General features: G+C 42.5%; 1 protein-coding gene across 14 annotated transcripts in view; it reads left to right on the top strand.

Moving 5' to 3' along the window:
* MTA1 (metastasis associated 1) overlaps window positions 1-20301 on the top strand; it is a 254529-nt gene that overhangs the window by 205688 nt on the left and 28540 nt on the right. For 10 of the 14 annotated variants that reach the window (XM_053248452.1, XM_053248457.1, XM_053248451.1 and 7 more), the window contains one exon: window positions 10049-10080. The exons of 2 other annotated variants lie outside the window; for them this stretch is intronic. In XM_053248452.1, coding sequence (XP_053104427.1) covers window positions 10049-10080 — 32 coding nt within the window. Of the gene's footprint in view, window positions 1-10048; window positions 10081-10666; window positions 10739-15796; window positions 15993-20301 lie in introns of those variants that run through there. 2 more of the 14 variants (XR_008306725.1, XM_053248462.1) reach the window with 2 other exon arrangements.

Raw genomic sequence — 20301 nt, 5'->3', positions numbered from 1 at the left:
CCATATTTACCTACATAGAAGATGACCCCCCCTTAACAAATATGGGTGAAATACAGGTTATACTATTTACCCAAAAGGAAGAGGACCCTGAATGTAAAATGACCCTGCCCCCCCCCAAAAAAATTCTAACATCCAAAATTTGGGGGGGGAAACTAGTCTTGGATTCAAGTAAATATAGTACTGCCAATGTATCCCTGAAACACCTTGCCATAGATTTCTGGCTATGGTCCTGAACCAGCTACAGCCCCCTATCTATACATGTGGCATAAGGAAGAGCTTACATCATAAGGATTCCATATTTATTTATTCAGTTTATTCTGTCCATACAAGAAAGGTGGGATTTATATGCATTGCACATTGTGTGCTGTAAAGGTAAGGTGTGCCATCAAGTCGATTTCGACTCCTGGCACCCACAGAGCCATGTTCTTTTCTTTGGTAGAATACAGGAGGCGTTTACCATTACCTCCTCCCGTGCAGTATGAGATGATGCCTTTCAGCATCTGTGCCATAGGGAAGAGTAAAAAAGAGAGATTCTGGCATGGACTTATGTAACTGAAAATATGGGGAGAGATACCCCACCCATAGAATTGATGTTGATGATTTGGAAGTTGGCAAAGATGGCAGAACTAATTTAATAATTAGGAAATATCTGAATATATATTAATAACATTTGTGCAAAATTGGTAACTTTTACTCAAGATTGCAGCCTACTAGTAGATCCTCAAGTTCAATGAGGGACTGTGACTATCATTGTTTCTTTAACAGCATCATCATATTGTTTACTTTGCTTTGTAATTTCATAAAATTAAAGAATTTGAGAATAGGTATTGGTTAAGGGAAAAATAATCTGCTTGCAAGCATTTACAGTAAGCTCTGCAGGAAATGCCTAAAAATAAATTAATAAGATTTTCAGTGACATTGCCTGTGATATTGCCTGATTGAGAGCCTCTCCACATACTTAAAAATAAAAATAAGCAACGATGCAATAGCATCTACAGTAAATGCATTCATATTAGGCATTGCTTCTGCTGCAGTGCTATGTTTTCCAGAATTTTAATATCACTTAGTTGCTGGAACAAATACAATGTGCCCAAGCTAGCACACTTCTTATGGTTGGTTGGTTGATTGTTTAATTGATTGATTGATCGTTTATTTAGAATATTCTAACCCTGCCCTTCACCCCAAAGGCTCTCAACATAGTAACTAACACAGCTAACTGTAACTTCATTTGTATAATACAAATATAGTTTATATAACTATATTTGTATTATAAGAATTGCATTATTGTATTTTTAGCCTACTGTCCAGTAGGCTTATGAGATCATCCAGCATTCTCTGTGTGTGTCCAAGTGTCGTTTCCCCCCCACCCCGCCATCATCTTCGCAACGCCTGGACCAATATGAACCAAATCGGGTATGGTTGTAGGGACACATAGAAACACCTCAACCGTGTAGTTTGTGATGATGTCATCCACCCCAATCCAAGATGGTGGATGCGTAAACCTTTGAGGTGCAAGTGGGCTAACTTGTGAACAGCCTAACCAATTTGAACCAAATATGCAACCGCTGTAGGGACACATAGGGATGCCCTCATGGCGGGGTATGTAGTGATATCATCCACTCCAATTCAATATGGCGGCCACATGAACATCTGAGGCACAAGCAGGCTAATTTGTGGACTGTCTAACCAATTAAAACCAATTTAGGTACAGTTGCAGTGAGTGACACACAGGGACACCTCAACAGCTTAGTTTGTGATGATATCATCCATATTAATTCAAGAGAGTGGACATGTAAACTTTTGAGGCGCAAGTGGGCTAACTTGTGAACCTTAACTGATTTGAACCAAATTTGCTGCAGCTGTAGGGACACATAGGAACACCTCAATGGTGTAGTTTGTGCTGATGTCATCTACCCCAATCCAAGATGGCAGACATGTGAACATTTGAGGTGCAAGTGGGCTAACTTGTGGACTGTAACTGATTTGAACCATATTAGATACAGTTGTAGGGAGTGACACACAGGGACACCTCAGTGGTGTACAGGGGCGTAACTACTATTACTCAAGGGGAGGCGGCTGCCTGGGGGCCCCCCACGCCTCGAGGGGCCCCCCAGAGGCAAGTCACATGACTATATATTGTGGAGTGTGTGTGTGTATCAGCGAGGGGCCCATTTTAAAATTTTGTCTCTGGGCCCACTCCAGCCTTGTTACGCCCCTGGTGGTGTAGTTTGTGATGAGGTCATCGACCCTGATTCAAGATGGCAGAACCATAAACCTTTGAGGTGCAAGTGAGCTAACTTGTGAACCGCTTAACTAATTCAGCCAAATTTGCTGCAGCTGTAGGGACACCTCAGCGGTGAAGATTGTGATGATGTCATCCACCCTAATTCAAGATGGCAGACACAAAAACTTTTGAGGTGCAAGTGCACTAACTTGTGGACAGTCAAACCAATTTGAACCAACTTTGCTAAAGCTGAATGGACACATAGAGATGCCCCAATGGTGTAGTTTGTGATGATGCCACCCACCCCAATCCAAGATGGTGGGTGCATAAACTTTTGAGGCACAAGTACACTAACTTGAGGACTGTCTAACCGATTTGAACCAAATTTGGAACAGCTGTAGTGAGTGACACACAGGGACACCTCCATGGGGCAGTTTGTAATTATTATATCCACCCCGATCCAAGATGGTGGACACATGAACATTTGAGGCATAGGAAATCTAACTTGTGGACCTCGATTTGCCCCAAATTTAGTCGAGATATAAAGAGAGTGAAAGGAATGTAGGCTGATTAGTTCTTATTAGAACAACTTGTTAAAATTGTGCATTCGAGTCTCTCTCAGTCATATAATACAAAGTTATATCATCTATAAACACATATTTAAAAAAATACAATAAATATAAACAAAACAGCCAAAGATAACACAATCATCAGAAATATCTCGAAGGCCTGGAAAAATAAAAAGGTCTTCACCTAGTGCTGAAAAGACATCCAATTCAATGCCCTTCAAGCCTTGTTGGGGAAAACATTCCAGAACCAGGAAGGAGGCACAACTAAGAGAGCCCTATTTTGGGATGCCACAAACTTCAGTTCTAAAGGTGGGGGGCCCAAGGAAGGCCTCTGAGGATGATCTTAATATCTAGGCAGTACTATGGGTCAGAAAGTATTTCTTAAAGTACTCTGATACCAAGCCATTTAGGGTTTTAAAATCAACATTTAGAACTGTGCTTAGAAACTGACCAAAATCCAGTGCAAGACTGGCAAGATATGTTCCATTTGTCCAGACAAACCAAAGTAGCTGCTGTGTTTGCACCAACTGAAGTTTCTGATTAGTCTTCAAAGACAGTCCCACTATTACATGCGCTATATGGATTGTATACAGGTCTGTAATAGATAGTGCCTGTGACATCAGTGATGACAACCTTTTTTCCTTCCCTTGCCCACACAGTTTATGACTGTCCTATCATAATTGCCCATACAGTTTATGACTGTCCTACTGTTGCTGCTGATTTATAGCCTGAATGCTAGATCCAATCTAGATCTACCTTTGCCTGCATTTTGTTGTTTAAATTTTATCCAAAAAAATTAAATTGCACTACCATAAGATAAGGTTAAAGAAATGAATTAAAAATTTCCATCAATTTATTCATGGATTCCATGCACACGCCTATGTTCAGACCAACAGAACCAGAACATCCAGGGAGAGAGCTTTAAAAAAAGTATGTTGTTGTGTTATTTCACCCGACCCCCCATGACCTTTGGTGGCTCTCAAATCTTTCTGTACTATAAGGAGCACTTTTTATGCTCAGAATCACCTGCTTAACAAGTGTGTCCATTTTTTATTGAGTCCATGGGAAAGTTAGGAGGAACAGAAGTTGAAAAGCAGACATGAAACCTCAAGATCACAGTTGGGTCTCCCCCACCCCAATGGATGCAGTTCCCATCTCCAAATGCTGGGGGGAAATTCCACTTGAAATTTCAAATTCTGCTGCCTGTTCAGTTGTTAAACAGTGCTCCGGGCATGGGGGAGTCAAATAATGCTTCAGCTATAAAAATTACCATGCTTCTGTTAGCCCTCTGTTGGCTGAGAAGTGAGTTGAATTATTTTTTGGCCCTTGGGAGTTGCTGTTGGAAAGATTGAGGGAGAGAAATGTTAAGGGAAGAGAGAGAAAATAGAAGATCCCAAGGAGAAACTGAATTTTTAGAGAAGAGTGGTTTACTGAGTGTTTGAGATAGGAAAATCTGAGAAGGGACAGAGACCAGGAGACTGGATGAGAAGAGAGCAGCAGTTTTCTGTTCTCAATTAGCTTTGTGAAAACTGCAGACAAGCCTAGGCTCTAGAGATGTGCATGAAGCAGTCTGGAGTTCAGGCTGGTTTGGCAGCAGGGGGGTTACCTTTAAGGTGCAGGAAAGGCATCCATCCCCTTCCCCCGGCGGCGGCATCTCCAAAACCGCAGTGTACCTCCTTGCCACCCCAGTCAGCACTGGACCGGAAGTGGCCGATGTATGTGCGTGACGTGCACATCAGCCACTTCTGGTCTGATGCTGACCAGGGCAGCAAGGAGGTATGCTTCTGCCCCACACCAGCAGTTTTGGAGATGGCGCCAGCGGGGAAAACGCACCCTCCCTGCTCCTTAAAGGTAACACCACCACCCGCCAAACTGGCTGAGTGCCGGCTCGTGCACATCCATATTAGGACCTGCTTCATTGTCCATCTTGTGGAAACTTTTAAAACTTTGAGACTCCTCCTTTGGAACTGGTTTGGTTTCATCCTTATGAACCACCACCTTCTGAGGAAATTAAGGTTTCGTGTTTGTGTGTGCACATGGGGGGGGTATTAATAAATGTGAATAATTTGTTCACATTGATTCAAAAATATTATTGCTTAACAGTATATTGTTTCTGTTCATTTCCTCTGAATTTATTTCTGTGGTCTCTGGGACTGATTGTGCTGATTGTAGGTATTGCCTGCTGAGGTGGCCACTCACCATATATATGCTCAGGCACATATTACCAAATTCTTCTTAAACATTCCTGTAACACTAATCCCCAGCTTTGCTGTTGCCACCAGCCTATGCAGGTAGTGCATATGGAGGACCTAGGAAAATTGTGTTTCTATGGTTAGGATTTTGTTGGCCAGATTGGACATCAGATCTCATGGGCTACTGAACATCATGGGCCATTGAATTTACTCGCATTTTGGAGCTCAGTTTACGATCCCTAAAAACCAAAGGATTTTTCCTTTAATTGAATTTAAATTAAGTTCTGGGACATATGATGCAGATGCCTTGCTAAAGCAGGGTTAGGTTGGGTGTGTATACTGCCTTGAGTTCTGTGATGAAAGGAAGGCAAGATATAAATATAATTATTTACTTATCTTTAAAAACATTAATGTGAGAAAATAACAGTAAGAATGCAAATCTGTCTATTATCCAGAGCTGAGATTTGGTTCTGGCTTCTGGTTTTTGTCCAGTAGCTTGCTCGTTTTTGTACAACAAACATACCAGCTTGCTCAGGGTTTAAATGGAGTCCAGAGGACTTCACAGATAAGTTGCAATGCCTTCCTCAATATATTTGTAGTGATGCTTTGCTTAATTATTAGGAGAAAATTTGGTGGATTATTTCTAAATCATAACTTCTGCTTTGAGAAAGTTGAATCTGCCCCAGATACATTGATACCCTGAGCCATTTTTGGAAGGGCGGTATAGAAATCAAAGTATTATTATTATTATTTCTTGTTTACACAGTCAGACAGGTGTTATTGACTGGTTTGTTTTATCCAGACATCGAGTCCTTCCCAAGGACCTGGGATGCCAGAATTTTATTGTCAATGGTTATTATTATTATTATTATTATTATTAGTTTATTTATTACATTTATATCCAGCTCATCCTCCAATAGCCCAAACCATATGTGGTTATGCTGGTTATGGATTTCTTTTCCACCTCAGCTGGATTGGAGGTACTGAATGTTTTGTTGGGGAAAACAGTTAAAAATTGATAATTCATGGAGATAGACAAGTTAAATTGGGTATCCTGGTGTTTACTAAAGTTGAAGATAAATTGAGCTTGACAGAATTTCTGGGCTTTACAAATAAAAAGCACTTTTTCTTTTCTCTTTCTTTTTTTGGCTGATGATCTCTGAGAAAATGATGGAAAGCTTATAGGAGAAAACTTTGACGGGCAGTATTTGTGTTCCCACAATATTCATAAGCTGGTTGGCATTTCAGTATCAAAGCATGCAATGGACATTTGATCTATCATGCTGTTTCTCTAGTTGTTTATTGTGTTTAAACTTGCCTGGCACAGGATCTCATTCCAAAATATCAACTCTCGTTCAATCTAGATAGGTGAACTCTGTCTAAAAAAGCAAGTGATAGGAGAGAAACTGATGCATGTTTTCCTAGAAATCATGATGTAACTAGGTCCCATATCTTCTTTTTTTTAAATTTATTAATTCATTTATATCCCGCTTATCCTCCAAAGAGCCCAGAACAATATACATGGTTATTTTTATCCTCACAACAACTCTGTGAGGTAGGTTATGAGAAATGCAACTGGCCAGAGTCACCCAGTGAATTTCATGGCTGAATGGGGGTTTAAACTCAGGTCTCACTGGTCCTAGTCCAAAAAAAGGACTTGCTGTACTGCATGTAGCATTTAACAAGAGAATGATTGGATGTTGCCAGACAAAGGTCTGTACCTGATGAAACAGGTAGAAGCCTTCGTTCTTACCATATGGAAGCAATGAAAAATGCTCCTGCCCACTGTCAGAATTTTACATTTCAACAAATCTGGGAGCACAAGAGGTCTGTAAGCCTGGAGATTGCACCCTACCAGTGAAGTGTGTCTCTATTTCTTCCCCTTTGACTCAGGTCAAACACTTATTGACCATCATTACTTCAGTCTTACCCTGATTCAGTTTACCCATATTAAATTCCAGTCATGACCAGGTGCAGTAAGCAAGCATGGAGACTTGAGGAATTTGGGTTGGATGGGAAAGTGTTTTATATAGGTAAACACAAGGGATGTGCATGGAACTGATCTGTGCACTCCTGGGAGGGCAGGGGGGCACTTTAAGGGACAGAGAAGGTGCTTCCTTCCTGCCTATCCCTGCCCCACCACTTTCCCCTCGCAAGCAGTCTCCTAAAAAGTGTGGGTGTGGGGCTGCAATGTTTCTGCTTGCAGCCCCATTCAGTATCATCACACTCATGGCTGACATACGTGGTGCACATGGGCGTCAGCCATGGGCGTGATGAAGCTGAACAGGACGGCAAGCAGAAATGCTGCAGCCCCCCACCCACACTGTTTAGGATAGCACCAGCAGCGGGGAGGTGGCATGGCAGGGTTGGGCATGTAGGAAGCATCTTCCCTGTCCCTTAAAGTGACCCCCCACCCTCTGAACCAGAAAAGGAGTGCCGAACCAGTTCTGTGCACATCCCTAGTAAACACTTGATACAGGTTGAGTATCACTTATCCGGACTGCTTGGGATCGGATAAGTTCCAGATTTTGGACTTTTCTGGATTTTGAAATGGTCCATAAATACATACAGTGAGGCGGAACTCTCGCGAGAGCGCACAAGAGTTCCAGCGGTAAAAAACGATGGCGGCAGCGGTGAAGAGGTGGGTGAGTGGAGGAGGCTAGCCGAGGAAGCGGGAAGCACTGGTGGCAAGGAGGTGAGTGAGCAGAGGAGGTGGGAGGTGCCAGCGGCAGTGGGACGGCCCGGCCCTGAGGGAGGCGGTGGGACAGCCCTGGCCCTGAGGAAGGTGGCTTAACCACATTTTAAAAGTAAGCTGAGGCGTTCTTTGTTGGGTTTTTTAATGGTGTGGTGTCCGGATTTTAGAGTATTCCAGATTTTGGATGTCCGGATAAGGGATACTCGGCTTGTATAGCACTTTTTACATTAATAAATAAAGGCGCCCCCCCCGCCTTGCATATGTAACCCGTGTTCTCTCGAACATTTTTCATCTGTGCGGACATGCACAGCTGTCCGAACGTGTGCGGAATGAGTTTCATTCTGGGTGGCAGTATCAAGGCAGTGTGTGCGCACATATATTCAGAGTGGGACCTTCCTGATTCAATCTGAGTGATATCTAAAAATAACTGAGCAGACATTTTAAAACTTGTGTTTGTGTGCGTGTGCACATGCCTTAGAGGGAACACAGTAACCCAAATCCTACACAATGCAATCCAATGCATGTTTTTTTAAAAAATTCTACAGCTTACATTAAAAGGTCTAGATATAAAATCCCCCTTTGACAATATTGTAAAGTATTTTCACACTGTTATTTCTAGATAAAAGTTAAGGGCAGCTGGCTGTTGAGGAAATCTAGTTTCCTTCTCTCTCTTCCCTCTTGTTTCTTTGATGAGATCAACTAGTAGAAGAAAAGGTGTTTATTATTATTAGGCAGACAGGATTTGGACAAATTCATGGAATGGAATGGCTACTAGTCATGATAGCCACATAGAAGTCCCAAGTCCAGAGTCAGTAAACCTTTTAATGAGGGCTGTAGAGAGCTGATGCCTTTATGTCATGCTCCCAGATTCCTATTAGAAATGGGTGCTGAGACAGGTGGTCCCTTTATCTGATACACCAAGGTGCATCTTATGTTCTGTTCTTCAGAGGGGGTGGATAGCTAGAAGCAAAAGAGAACTTCCAATTTATATATTTTAACAAGTATGAATAAATATTTTCTAACAGAATGAGGGGGATCTGGCTTTCCCTTGCTATTAAGACCATGCTTCCATACTACCACAAAAGCATCACTTAATTTCCATATTAGACTTAGGGGTTTACTTGAACATTTAGCATAAATCCCTGTTCCCCCCCCCCCCACACACACACACCATGACATTGAAGCTGTGTTGTCTGCATTAATAATAATAAATTTTATTTTATTTTATTTTATTTTATTTTAATCTATCTATCTATCTATCTATCTATCTATCTATCTATCTATCAAGCCTGCCTGACACTGCCGCCTTGTTGCCTGCCTCCTTGTGAGAGATCTTCTTTCAGAAATAGGAACTCTCCAGTTTCCCAGATAGAACACACAGACTGACTTAAAGTGAGCCTAATCTTTTCAGGCACAGGTCAGGCAGGCAAGCCAGCCACAAAAATGTTTTCCGTGCAGGGTACATGTGTGCGCATGTGCACGCACACACGCTCCTCCATCTTTCAAAACTGTTTAACATAAAATGCCAGGTCTTTTCTCACACTTGTGCTAGACAAGCATATACTGCAATATGCATAAGCATCCTGAGCAGCTTGAGGTTTAGAGATCACAGAAAAAAGAGCCCAAGTACAGATGAGTGGCAAACAATGGATATTTAATATTCTTCCAGGGCCTTAAATACTTTGAGTTGGGGGGGCACACTTTACAGGACATATCACTTTACAGGGCATATATTGTACAGGCCTGGTATAGGATCACTTCTGGAATGTCTCTTCTCTAACTTTTTATTCTTGTACCCAAGCTGTGATATTCTCTGCAGTGCACTGAGAAAGTCGGGTCTCTGTCATCCAATCAGAGTGCTTGGTGTTTTTCTTCACTGCTTATGCTGGAAAATTCAACTGTGAACTTGCAGTGGCAAAGACTGGATTATTTTGCTTTTGGTAGTTCTCTTGGGCTGAACAGTTCTGTAGATAAGAGCTTAGAATTTAAAAATAATAGAAATACCTTGTCACCCTCCCCCCACCCCAACAATGGGGTACAATAAACTCAATGAAGATTGTGAAACACAAGTGTTTTCCAAGTGAGCAAATAGAGCAAAATCCATGGTTGGCAGATTTAGCAGATCTTGCTGGAAAGGTAAACAGAAAATCAAGCGAACTGTATAGTTAGCAATTGTTTTTAGATCCGTTAGGGAAACCTTCTCAGATAATCGCCAAAGAATGCACATGTGGAAAACTATTCCTGTTTTGGAAACCAAGCCACTTGCAAACATAGCCATACTGTTCTGATTTTGTATTTACTTTCTTTCTTTTTTGTCTTGGAAAAGCAATGGTGTCTTACGAGCTCTATTCTCTTTCCTGTTTGTTAGGTCTGCCTAACCACGGACAAACCAGACAAATGGTAAGAGAATGTTCATTAAAAAAAAAAAAAATACAGTAAACACCACTATCCCAAACATTTAATAGTAGACAGCTCTAAGGCATAATTAACTTCTGGCTGTGTTTTTCTCAGCTGTTCCTACACGTTTTACTTGGCTCTGTGTGTGGTGTTTTTTAAAACAACCAATCAAAAAGACATAATAAAATGGATCAATAATTCCTGGGTCAGTGTTACTCAACCAGCCTTTGAAAATGAATGGTGATAGCAAAGTCAGGTTTACATTGAATAAGGAAGGTGTGTGAGAGAGATTAACTGAACTCATGGCTTCATCTTTACTGAGAGCTGTTATCGGAGGACAGAAACAAGTTGCCAAACTAATCAGTCTGATGAAAAAACACAAGAATATAGTGGAAATACTGCTTTTCTCTTGAAATTAATAATGTGGATCCTCTGAGCCACCTACATAATTTGTACATTTTCACAGAACATGTGCAATTGTTTAAAGGGTAATGTCACTCAGTTAAAAAAGAAAGCCTACTTGTTTCTGGTAATTGTTTGAATGAATTTGCCCTGATAGATAAAACAGCCATTTTTTTCTTTGGAGCAGGAGGAAGATATTCTGACTATGGTAACTCCTCCCATCAGACTCTGGAGGCAGGGCTAATTGAGCAGACTTCCTGTTTCCTGCAGTAGAAGAGATCCCTTCTCCTGTTCTCCTCTTGCCTGCAGTAGGACAGCAGAAGGTTTTTTTTTTTTTTTTCCTGGCACTATAGCAGAGCTAGTGGCCTTTACTTTTACTATGGGGCCTCTCCAGTTCTTCCACAGAGTAACCAGGAGTTGGAATTCAACTAATTAGCAGCTAAGCAAATTGAAGAATAGCAGCCTCAGTGGGCTACATGGCAGTGCACCACCAAAACCCTTCCTAAGAGATGAAGAGAAATTAATGTGGTCCAAGAATGTGTTCCCAGCCTGTCTAAGGGGGCAAAGGAATTTTTATTACCCTGTAGGCAGTATTATAGAACTTTTTATAGAAAGAGTTTTAAGGTATGCTGGAGGTCTTCTAGTCCAACTTCCAGCTCCGTGCCGGAATCATTCATTCATTCATTCGATTTCTATACCGCCCTTCCAAAAATGACACAGAGAAATAACAAATAAATAAGATGGACTCCTGTCCCCAAAGGACTCACAATCTAAAAAGAAACATAAGACAGACACCAGCAACAGTCACTGGAGGGATCCTGTGCTGGGGGTGGATAGGGCCAGTTACTCTCCCCCTGCTAAATAAAGGGAATCACCACGTTAAAAGGTGCCTCTTTGCCAAGTTAGCAGGGGTTTGCCAAGTTAGCAGGGGATCTCCTATAGCTTCCCTGATGGATGGCTGTATAGTCTCTTTTTTAATACATCCAGCAAAAAAGAGCCACCCCTACCTGAGGTAGACTGTCCCGCTGTTGAGTAGGGGTGTGCAGGATCCGGCGTTCAGCAGTACGTCTGTGATGTGCAGATGTGCACCAGCCACTTCCGGTACAACACTGACTGGAGCTGCAAGGAAGTATGCAGCAGCCCCACACCAGTTTTTTTGGTGACAGCACCGGTGGGGGGATGGGCAGCCTCCCTGCTCCTTAAAGGTAACCCACCACCACCACCAGACCTCCAAACAGCTTTGTGCACATCCTTACTGTTGAGCAGCTCTTCTAGTTAGGAAAATGCAAGGAAGCAATTAAAACTAGTGATGTGCCCGGACTGGTCCGGAGGCCATTCTACAGGCCTCCGGACCAGACATGGGCGGTTCGGGTGGATTGGGGTGGGGAGTTCCTTTAAGGGCAGGGGAGGGTTTACTTAACCCTCCCACGCTTTCCCAACTCTGGCGCCCGTATTTCCTTTAGCAATCGGGGCAGCAGGATACCTCCCTGCCACCCCTTTCCCTGCTTGGCTGCAAAAAGCTTTAAGAAGCCTTTTGTGTGTGTGCGCACGCAAAAGGCTTCTTAAAGCCTTTTGCAGCCAAACGGGGGAAGGGGCGGCAGGGAGGTATCCTGCCGCCCCAATTGCTAAAGGAAATACGGGCGCCGGAGTTGAGAAAGCACGGGAGGGGTAAGTAAACCCTTCCGCAGTTCCATGCACACCCCTAATTAAAACTGCTTCCATGCAATTTCAACCCATTGGTTCTAGTCCCACAGTCAGGTGCAACAGAGAACAAGTCTGCTCCTTCTTCTATATGATAGGCCTTCAAATATTTGAAGAGACTCTCCTATCTTCTTCTCTTCTCCAGGCTAAATATATCTAGCTCTTTCAACTGTTAGTAATAGGAGTTGGTTTCCAGGCACTTCACCATATTAGTTATCCTCCTATGAACCTGTCAATGTCCTTATAATGTGAGGCCCAGAATTGGACACAGTATTCCAAGTGAGGTCTGGCCAGTGCAGAAGAGAGCAGAATTACTTGTAATGGTCTAGACATTATGCTTCTGTCAATGTATTCTAAGACTGTATTAGGTTTTTTACTAGCTTCATCACACCACTGGTTCATGTTCAAGTTGTTGCCCAGTAAGACACCTAGGTCACTTTCATGTATACTGCTGCCAAGCCACTGAGTTCTGTTAGCTCCACCTACCTTGTTGTCTGTTAACTGCCTTCTGAGTCCATGAACATTCTGTTCCATTGAATTATATTCAGAAAGTTTAGGGGGTTGACCTCCTTAGTCCCCCTCCCCACTTTCAGATTTCTGTGAAACTGATGTATCTGTGGGTCACGGAGTCTGCTGGTACCTTCCTCTCACTTGCAAGTGCTTCAGTTATGCAACCATAAAGGATTGTAACATTTTTAGCTCTTATGTGAATCAATTAAAAAATAGGTATAATCACCTTTGAGGATTGTAGTTCAAGTTCTTCTCCAATCCCCACTTTCTCCCTGCTCTGTAATGGGTTTTCATACTGCTGCCCCACCTGATAAACTAAAGGGTATGTGAGGGAGAGATCCATGAGTGAGTAAGTTTATGTAAGAATTGGTACCTGAATTTGTTTCTTTTCCTCTTCCCCTTTTCCTTTTGTAGCACATCTGTTTGATCATAAGCCTGTGGACAGAGCCTGTGTTTTTTCATCAGTGCTTGATAAAGTAACAATATGCTTCCCAATTTTAGATGGCCAAAGACTTCCCTCTCTTACCCAACAACTTCATAGCATGGTTTACATGGCCATGGGAAGAAGCTCCTGGATTCATGAATTCATTGCGCTCCTGAACTCAAAGCAGATCTTTGATTTAATAGGCCAGGATACATAGAAACATACAGATGCTTCCTGTGTGACAGATTACCAAAAAGTCAAAATGGAGTTGTTTCTTATATCTAAACACAAGGCTTTTCTCCATGCCATCAAGGAACAGATTTTCTTCACCTTTAGCCATAGTTATAATCCTGTCTGTATTTGGGCCAGGAAAGGCAATTGGAGGCATAAACTTTCAAAAATCTGGGGCCAAGTGAGGATGTTATGTGGCCAGCAACAGCCCAGCCCTTTCTGAATCTTGAGATCAATCCTGCTCTAGAGATGCTTGAGCTGGCCTCCTCATCTCTTGATTAAGCCTATCAGGAGGGAAGTTCCAAACAGCCAGGTGAGCACTCTGCTTTTGGAGCTAGAGCTCAATCCTGGCATGACACTGTTTCCATTCCTGGGGACTCGGGGGTTAGTGGAAGGTTCTAAGGATGGGAGAAGGGCCTTGCTGTGGGGCACTGGGGCCCCTGTGCACCAGGACTCCTCCAAAGGGGCAACTGGCTCTTGCAGCTGTGGGTTTGAAGGGCTTCTGGGATCAGGGATTGGAGCAGACTCTCCATCCCCCATAGTGTTTTCTTGGCTTATAGTCCGAGTCAACTCCGACAAAGCCTTATGGATGAGAATAATTTTTAATGTGATTTTATGGAGCCTTATTGTATTTTAACATTTGTAAACCACCTTCAGATGACTTTCATGAAAGTCAGTATAGATATGGAACTATAAATAAGTGGAATATATAGAATGACAAATTATAACTTCTCTCTGTATGCGAAACTCAGTTTATTGGGCTGATTAAGTGGAGTAGTAAGGAATGCACATTGGTTTAAAAACTAATCTCTCCTAACAGCAGCAACAATGAGAACATGAAACAGTGTAGTTCAATAACTCCTACCATATGGGTAGACCATTAGATAAATATCCATAGTCAGATTCCCAACTACCTATGGTTATTTTTAGACATGGCTATTTATCCATGCCTACAAAGTTCGTGCAACTAAGGCTTAGTTCAGTTCAGTCTCATTTATGTGTATCAACTATGTGTGCCTCATTTAAAGGCACAGAACCAGAAATAATCTTTGTCCTATACATTTCAATTGCTTTTAGCTTAAAAAAAACCTCAAAATACCTTGTTCGCTTTAGTGCATGTTGTGTGGTTCTTAAACTGTAAGTGAGGAATGGGAAATGGTGCTTGTGTTCTGGCAAGTTGGGAGAGAAAGGGCATGTGGATTGTGTGGTGGCAGGGTGGTGGACCTTGGTGGATGTAGACAAACCCTGGGTGAATTGGGAGGTGGTGGACAAAACCTGGCTGAGTTATGGGGGAATGGGGTTTGGGACCAAAGAAAGGCTGGTTGGAAGTGGTGCAGTGTAAGAAACTAGATTCCCCCCCCCCCCCCGCCACCCCCTGGAACAAGGGTATTTGAAGTCAGGGCCATGGTTTTTTCCTCTCACACTTTCTGCGCCCTATTCAGTTTCCAGCTTCATACATGGGGAAAATATTCCAGCTTTGGAGCAAAGCCATATGATGGTTGGGAGAAAGGGCTTATTTGTCTTTGCCCTGCCAGAGACAGCTGCCGGATTATGAGAAAATGTGAACATGATTAGTATGCCCTCACTCACATTGTAGTGTGGTTGCTGGGTGGGTGATGTGCTGATGCCATGTCCACAGTCTTGCAATGCAAGCAGTGCCATGAGTGGTGGGATTGCGCATGGGAGGACTAGGAAGAGGGAGGGAGGACTAGCTAGCAGGTGGATGCAACAAAACAATTACACAATTCTCAACTTCAGCACTTATCTTCAGGTACACCTACCCGCAGTTTGGCATTATGTCCTAATTGGCCCTTTGTTTCAACTACTTTGCTCCATATAGAACTGTTATCCTAAATGGAGCAAACACATCTAGAACATCAAGAGGATAACAAATTTTTTGGACCTCTGCTAAATCTGGTAGTTTACTGAAAAATTCCTGTAAACTATGTAAAATTGCTTTTAAAAATAAAGGCATTAAACAAGATAAAGCATTACTACTACGATGAAGACGAATATTTATATACCTCTCTTCAACCAATTTTCACAGAGCGGTTTACAAAGAAAAATATGTGAATAAAATGGTCTGCTGTCCTCAAAGGGCTCACAGTCTAAAAAACTAGAACTCCATTCTTCTTGTAGCCACATTCACAGAGAAGTTCATTAGGGGGATATTCTAATATTTTCCATTTGTGGTTTGGAAACATAATTTGGTAAAAGATGTCCTCATACCAGGTTTTCATTAGATACCTTTGCAGGCCTTACACATTGACTGGCATCCACAAACTCTGGCTTACTTTTGGTAGCTAATTTATTTTAAGCCTACTTTCCAAAGGGAAGGGTTTTTAGATCACCATGTCCATGTATTATTTATTTATCATATTTTATACCACCTGATGTATACATCATATATAATATGTGCATTATATCATATAATAACTTTTGCCTTTACAGGCCAGTACAAACCAAATTCACAGCATATGGGAAGGGAGTGCTCGGGTACCTCAACATGGTATTTTCCCCCAACCCACCATGTTGTTTCAAAATGGTGGCCACGCAGACTAAACACACACACACATCCTTTTGTAACTCATGTGCTGACAGTCCAAGACAAACCAAATTCACAGCATGTGGGAGGGCCTCCTCTAAGGTAAGAGTTAACATGTTAAAAGCAGCATAAAGGCTCCTTTGGTTCTACTTAGAACTGCTTGTTTTATAGTAGCCAGCGACTGTGATACTGCAACAATATTACATGCATTTACGAACTGTTCCATCAGCCTTTATCTAGGTTAATAAACACAAGAAAAATACTTTTAAATCTGTAACTAAGAACTTTTGACTATGTTATTTCCTAATTTTTAAGGCTGATCTTTTCCCCTTACAAATATATAATTTTATTAAAAGCTCAAACATTGTACTTTTATATTTTCCAGTGCAAAACCCAAAATGTGTGGAAAGTGTAGGTTTTGGCCAATAGCATGCATATTTCAATTCCTGTCCAAGAAATATTACAGAAGTGAAAGACGTTTTTCATAAAACAAATCTTTCACAAAGTAGGAGTCCTGTGACATCTTAAGAACAACAATTTCTTTGTGGCAGGAATTTTCATTGGAGATGCTAATAGGCTCCCATTTCATGGTTTCCAGTCAGGGCCAATAGAAATTCAGCATAACTCCATCTAAACAATTTCGCTTACGCTAGGCTTAGCCTTACAATAGGAGGTGGTTGGTCATATGGAGCACACATCTCAGTGACAACTAGTGTCACCATCACAGGGAGAAGCTGAACATTAGAGGTTTATCATGCAAATAGCAGAAAATATATGCAGGAGTCAATGGCCACATATCCCACAGCCATAGGAGAGCAGAAAAAGGGCTGTGCCCTCTCAGAGAGGCTGCAGCAAAGACTTTTTCCACAGTCAAGCACAGGCAGAATGGGAATTTTTATTTATCTTCCCTCCCACCAAAAGTCCTTTTGCTTGCAGAAATATGTCCCTGAGGGCTGTGCAACCCTCGGGGATATATTTCTGCAAGTGAAAATGTGCTTGAGGGAAGGGGAGGAAAACTCTCTTCACCCCCTCCACCCATGCTTAGCAGCAGAACAAGTCTTCACCATAGCTTTGCTACAGCCTCTCTGCAAGGCACAGCCCTTCTTCCGCTCTCAGAACATGTGAGCTCTTCTGGCTGCAGAACATGTGAGTCAATAACTTTGTTGCTGTTTCAACATAGGAACATAGGAAACTGCCATATACTGAGTCAGACCATTGGTCTATCTAGCTCAGTGTTGTCTTCACAGACTGGCAGCGGCTTCTCCAAGGTTGCAGGCAGGAATCTCTCTCAGCCCTATCTTGGAGAAGCCAGGGAGGGAACTTGAAACCTTCTGTTGCTATATCACAAGTTATACAAGTGGAATTGCTGTAGTTGCATTCAAACCAAGAGCAAGGGAGAGAAAATGCTTCTTCTCTCAGGTTCAGGAACTTTCCATGCTCGGCTTCTGTCACCCCAGACCACACAGTCACCATGCTGTTGGCTTTCTTCCTGCAGCTTCTCCCCTATGTTCCTCTTAGATATCAGCAGACCCATATCTGGCTTGAGCAGCTCCAACTGCTGCTGCTACACTAGCCATTCCTGGGACATGAAGATTTGTCAGCCAAATGGCAATCCTCACAAGTACATGAGACAGAAGACAGACAAAAGAATACAAACTATGGTGTCCTTTTGCGGACTTACTCTTGGAAGCCTAAACACAACAGAAAGGAAATGGAAAACCATCTTCATTAAGCTTTTGGTTTTTAGAGGGGGGGAAAGCAGCTCCTTTTTAATGCATATCTGAGACATGTAATTTGTTGGCGTAAAATTATTTAATACTTGTTTTATTGTTTAGTCCTATATATGTGACTATTTCCTAGCTGCTTGTGATAAAGATTCTTCTCTAAACACGGCAGGAAGAGCTGCTCCTGGCTCCACTGCAAACGCATCGCTGGCCATTTAACTCCCAGATGGGGCCGCGCATTCAGACGTTGGATGTGGGGAGGGGGGCGTGTCGGGACTGCGAGGCACGGCCCCTGAGTGGCAGTGGCCCAGGTTCTTTGAACCCAATCGCCCAATGGTGCATCTGAGAGCCAGCGTAGTGTAGTGGTTAGAGTGCTGGACTAGGACCGGGGAGACCCGAGTTCAAATCTCCATTCAGCCATAAAACTAGCTGGGTGACTCTGGGCCAGTCACTTCTCTCTCAGCCTAACCTACTTCACAGGGTTGTTGTGAAAGAGAAACTCAAGTATGTAGTACACCGCTCTGGGCTCCTTGGAGGAAGAGCAGGATATAAATGTAAAAATCATCATCATCACCTGTACTGTTTGGGCAAGGAAATAGAAACTTACACTCAATTTTAATGGCAGCTAGATTCAGAAAATATTTTTTACAAAAAATAGTTCCTTAGCATTTTCTCTAGCATAGTGACTAAAACTGTGCTCTCAACCAGGAAAGGTTCAGATGTCACCTTTGTCATGAATTTATTAAGCTCTCAACTTCATCCCCTTAGCAGCATTATAGGAACATAGGAAGCTGCCATATACTGAGTCAGACCATAGGTCCATCTAGCTCAGTATTGTCTACACAGACTGGCAGCGGCTTCTCCAAGGTTGCAAGCAGGAGTCTCTCTCAGCCCTATCTTGGAGATGCCAGGGAGGGAACTTGGAACCTTCTGCTCTTCCCAGAGCAGCCCCATCCCCTAAGGGCAATATCTTACAGTGCTCACACTCACAGTGCTCACACAGTCTCCCAGTCATATGCAACCAGGGCAGACCTTGCTAAGCTAAGGGGAAAAGTCATACTTGCTACCACAAGACCAGCTCTCCTCCTTATAAGAAGGATAATCTGACCTATGGTTGTTGTGAGGTTTGTTGACAATGTACACTTTGTATACATTATTTCTCATTATCATTATAATAGTGAATTCAGATGGTTGAATTGCCTATCAGCTTGGAATCATGTCCCCCCCCCAAAAAAACTTATTTTCTACATACTCAAGGCACTCATAGCTACATATATACAAAGCTTCTATAAGCTATACGTTTATAGGACCTTGCAGGAAGTCAAGGGCATAGAGCTTATAAAAAAATTAAAATATTTGATGCCCTGCCTTTCAGGCCATAGTTACAAGTTAAATTAAAGCAAACAGTATTAAGTTAATAAAATACTACAACAGATAGTAAATTAAATACTAAAACACTACAACTAAACTCATTGTTTGGATTGAGGAAATTTATGTCTTTGCTTCTATCTTTTGTTTGGAGGTGGAGGGAGGGAGGTGTTGCCTAATCAGAGCTATGCTAAACTCTTCTTCATTTAAAAAAAAAAATCTATCATACAGAAGCAAATCAAAATATAATTAATACCTTTCATTTTATAAAATAATATACTTGTGCTAACTCAATATTGACTTTTATAGAAACATTCAACAACATTATTAATGAACCCACATATAACAGGGTTGGAGGGAACACCCAGTAGGAGAGCCATGTGTGCTCCTGATCGACAGGTGGGTGTTTGCAGAGATCAAGATAGGAAGTGGGGAGAGTGATTCTGCTGCTGGCCAGAACCTTTAATAAAAATTTTAAAAAGTCAGAGAAGGCATAAGTAATTCTTATTGCTCCCTTCTGGCCAAGACATCTTTGGTTTTCCAGGCTAATTATATCATGGCAACCAGGCCACAGTGGATACTCCCTCAGTCTACAGGCCAGCTAACTTGCATCAGCATTGTCTGTTCTTCTCAAATGTAAAAGATCCTACTTGGGCAAATATCCAGACAGTAAACACTTCTTAAGAGAAGCAGTCTTGCTCAGCCAGCCTGTCCAACACCATTTCATAACCTCAGAGGCCTACATTTTCCACCATTCAAGCCATTAAAGTCTGTCTCTCTCAGGCAGCTTTCCTTTAATGTAGCTTTATTGGTGACCATCACATGAGCAAGGCAAATTTCTCTCCCTATCTCTGAAATCTCTGCGCTATCCATCTGGAAACACTTGTGCACAAAGGGCACTGCCATTCTCAGGTTTGATCCATCATTTGTTCCAAAAACGAATTCTCCCTTCCCAGGCATGGAGCCAGCTGAGCAGTGGCTTGGGTCCAGCCCCGCCCGGCGGCCCCTCTGCTCTCCAGTATGCCTCAAACTACAACCACCACCCCCGGGCTACCGGGGGTCCAGAGCACTTGCTGATCTTTTTCAGGCAGCGTTTCAGGCAGGGGAATAGAAAAGTGTCTATTCCCTGAGCGAGCCTTTCCCTTTCATTTCAGGCAGCGCTTGCTGCCTGAAAGCATCTATTGTCCCTTTCTCTCCCTCTCTGAGGGAGAGAAAGGGGAATAGATGCTTTCAGGCAGCAAACGCTGCCTGAAAAAGATCGGCAAGCGCTCAGGACTCTGGGTGGGCAGGGTGGGGGGGTGTTCATTCGGGGCTCTTTC

Source organism: Hemicordylus capensis, chromosome 4, assembly GCF_027244095.1.
Source record: "Hemicordylus capensis ecotype Gifberg chromosome 4, rHemCap1.1.pri, whole genome shotgun sequence".
Taxonomy (NCBI): Eukaryota; Metazoa; Chordata; class Lepidosauria; order Squamata; family Cordylidae; genus Hemicordylus; species Hemicordylus capensis.
The sequence above is the reverse complement of the archived record's forward strand: the minus strand, read 5'-3'. Positions and strand labels throughout refer to the sequence as shown.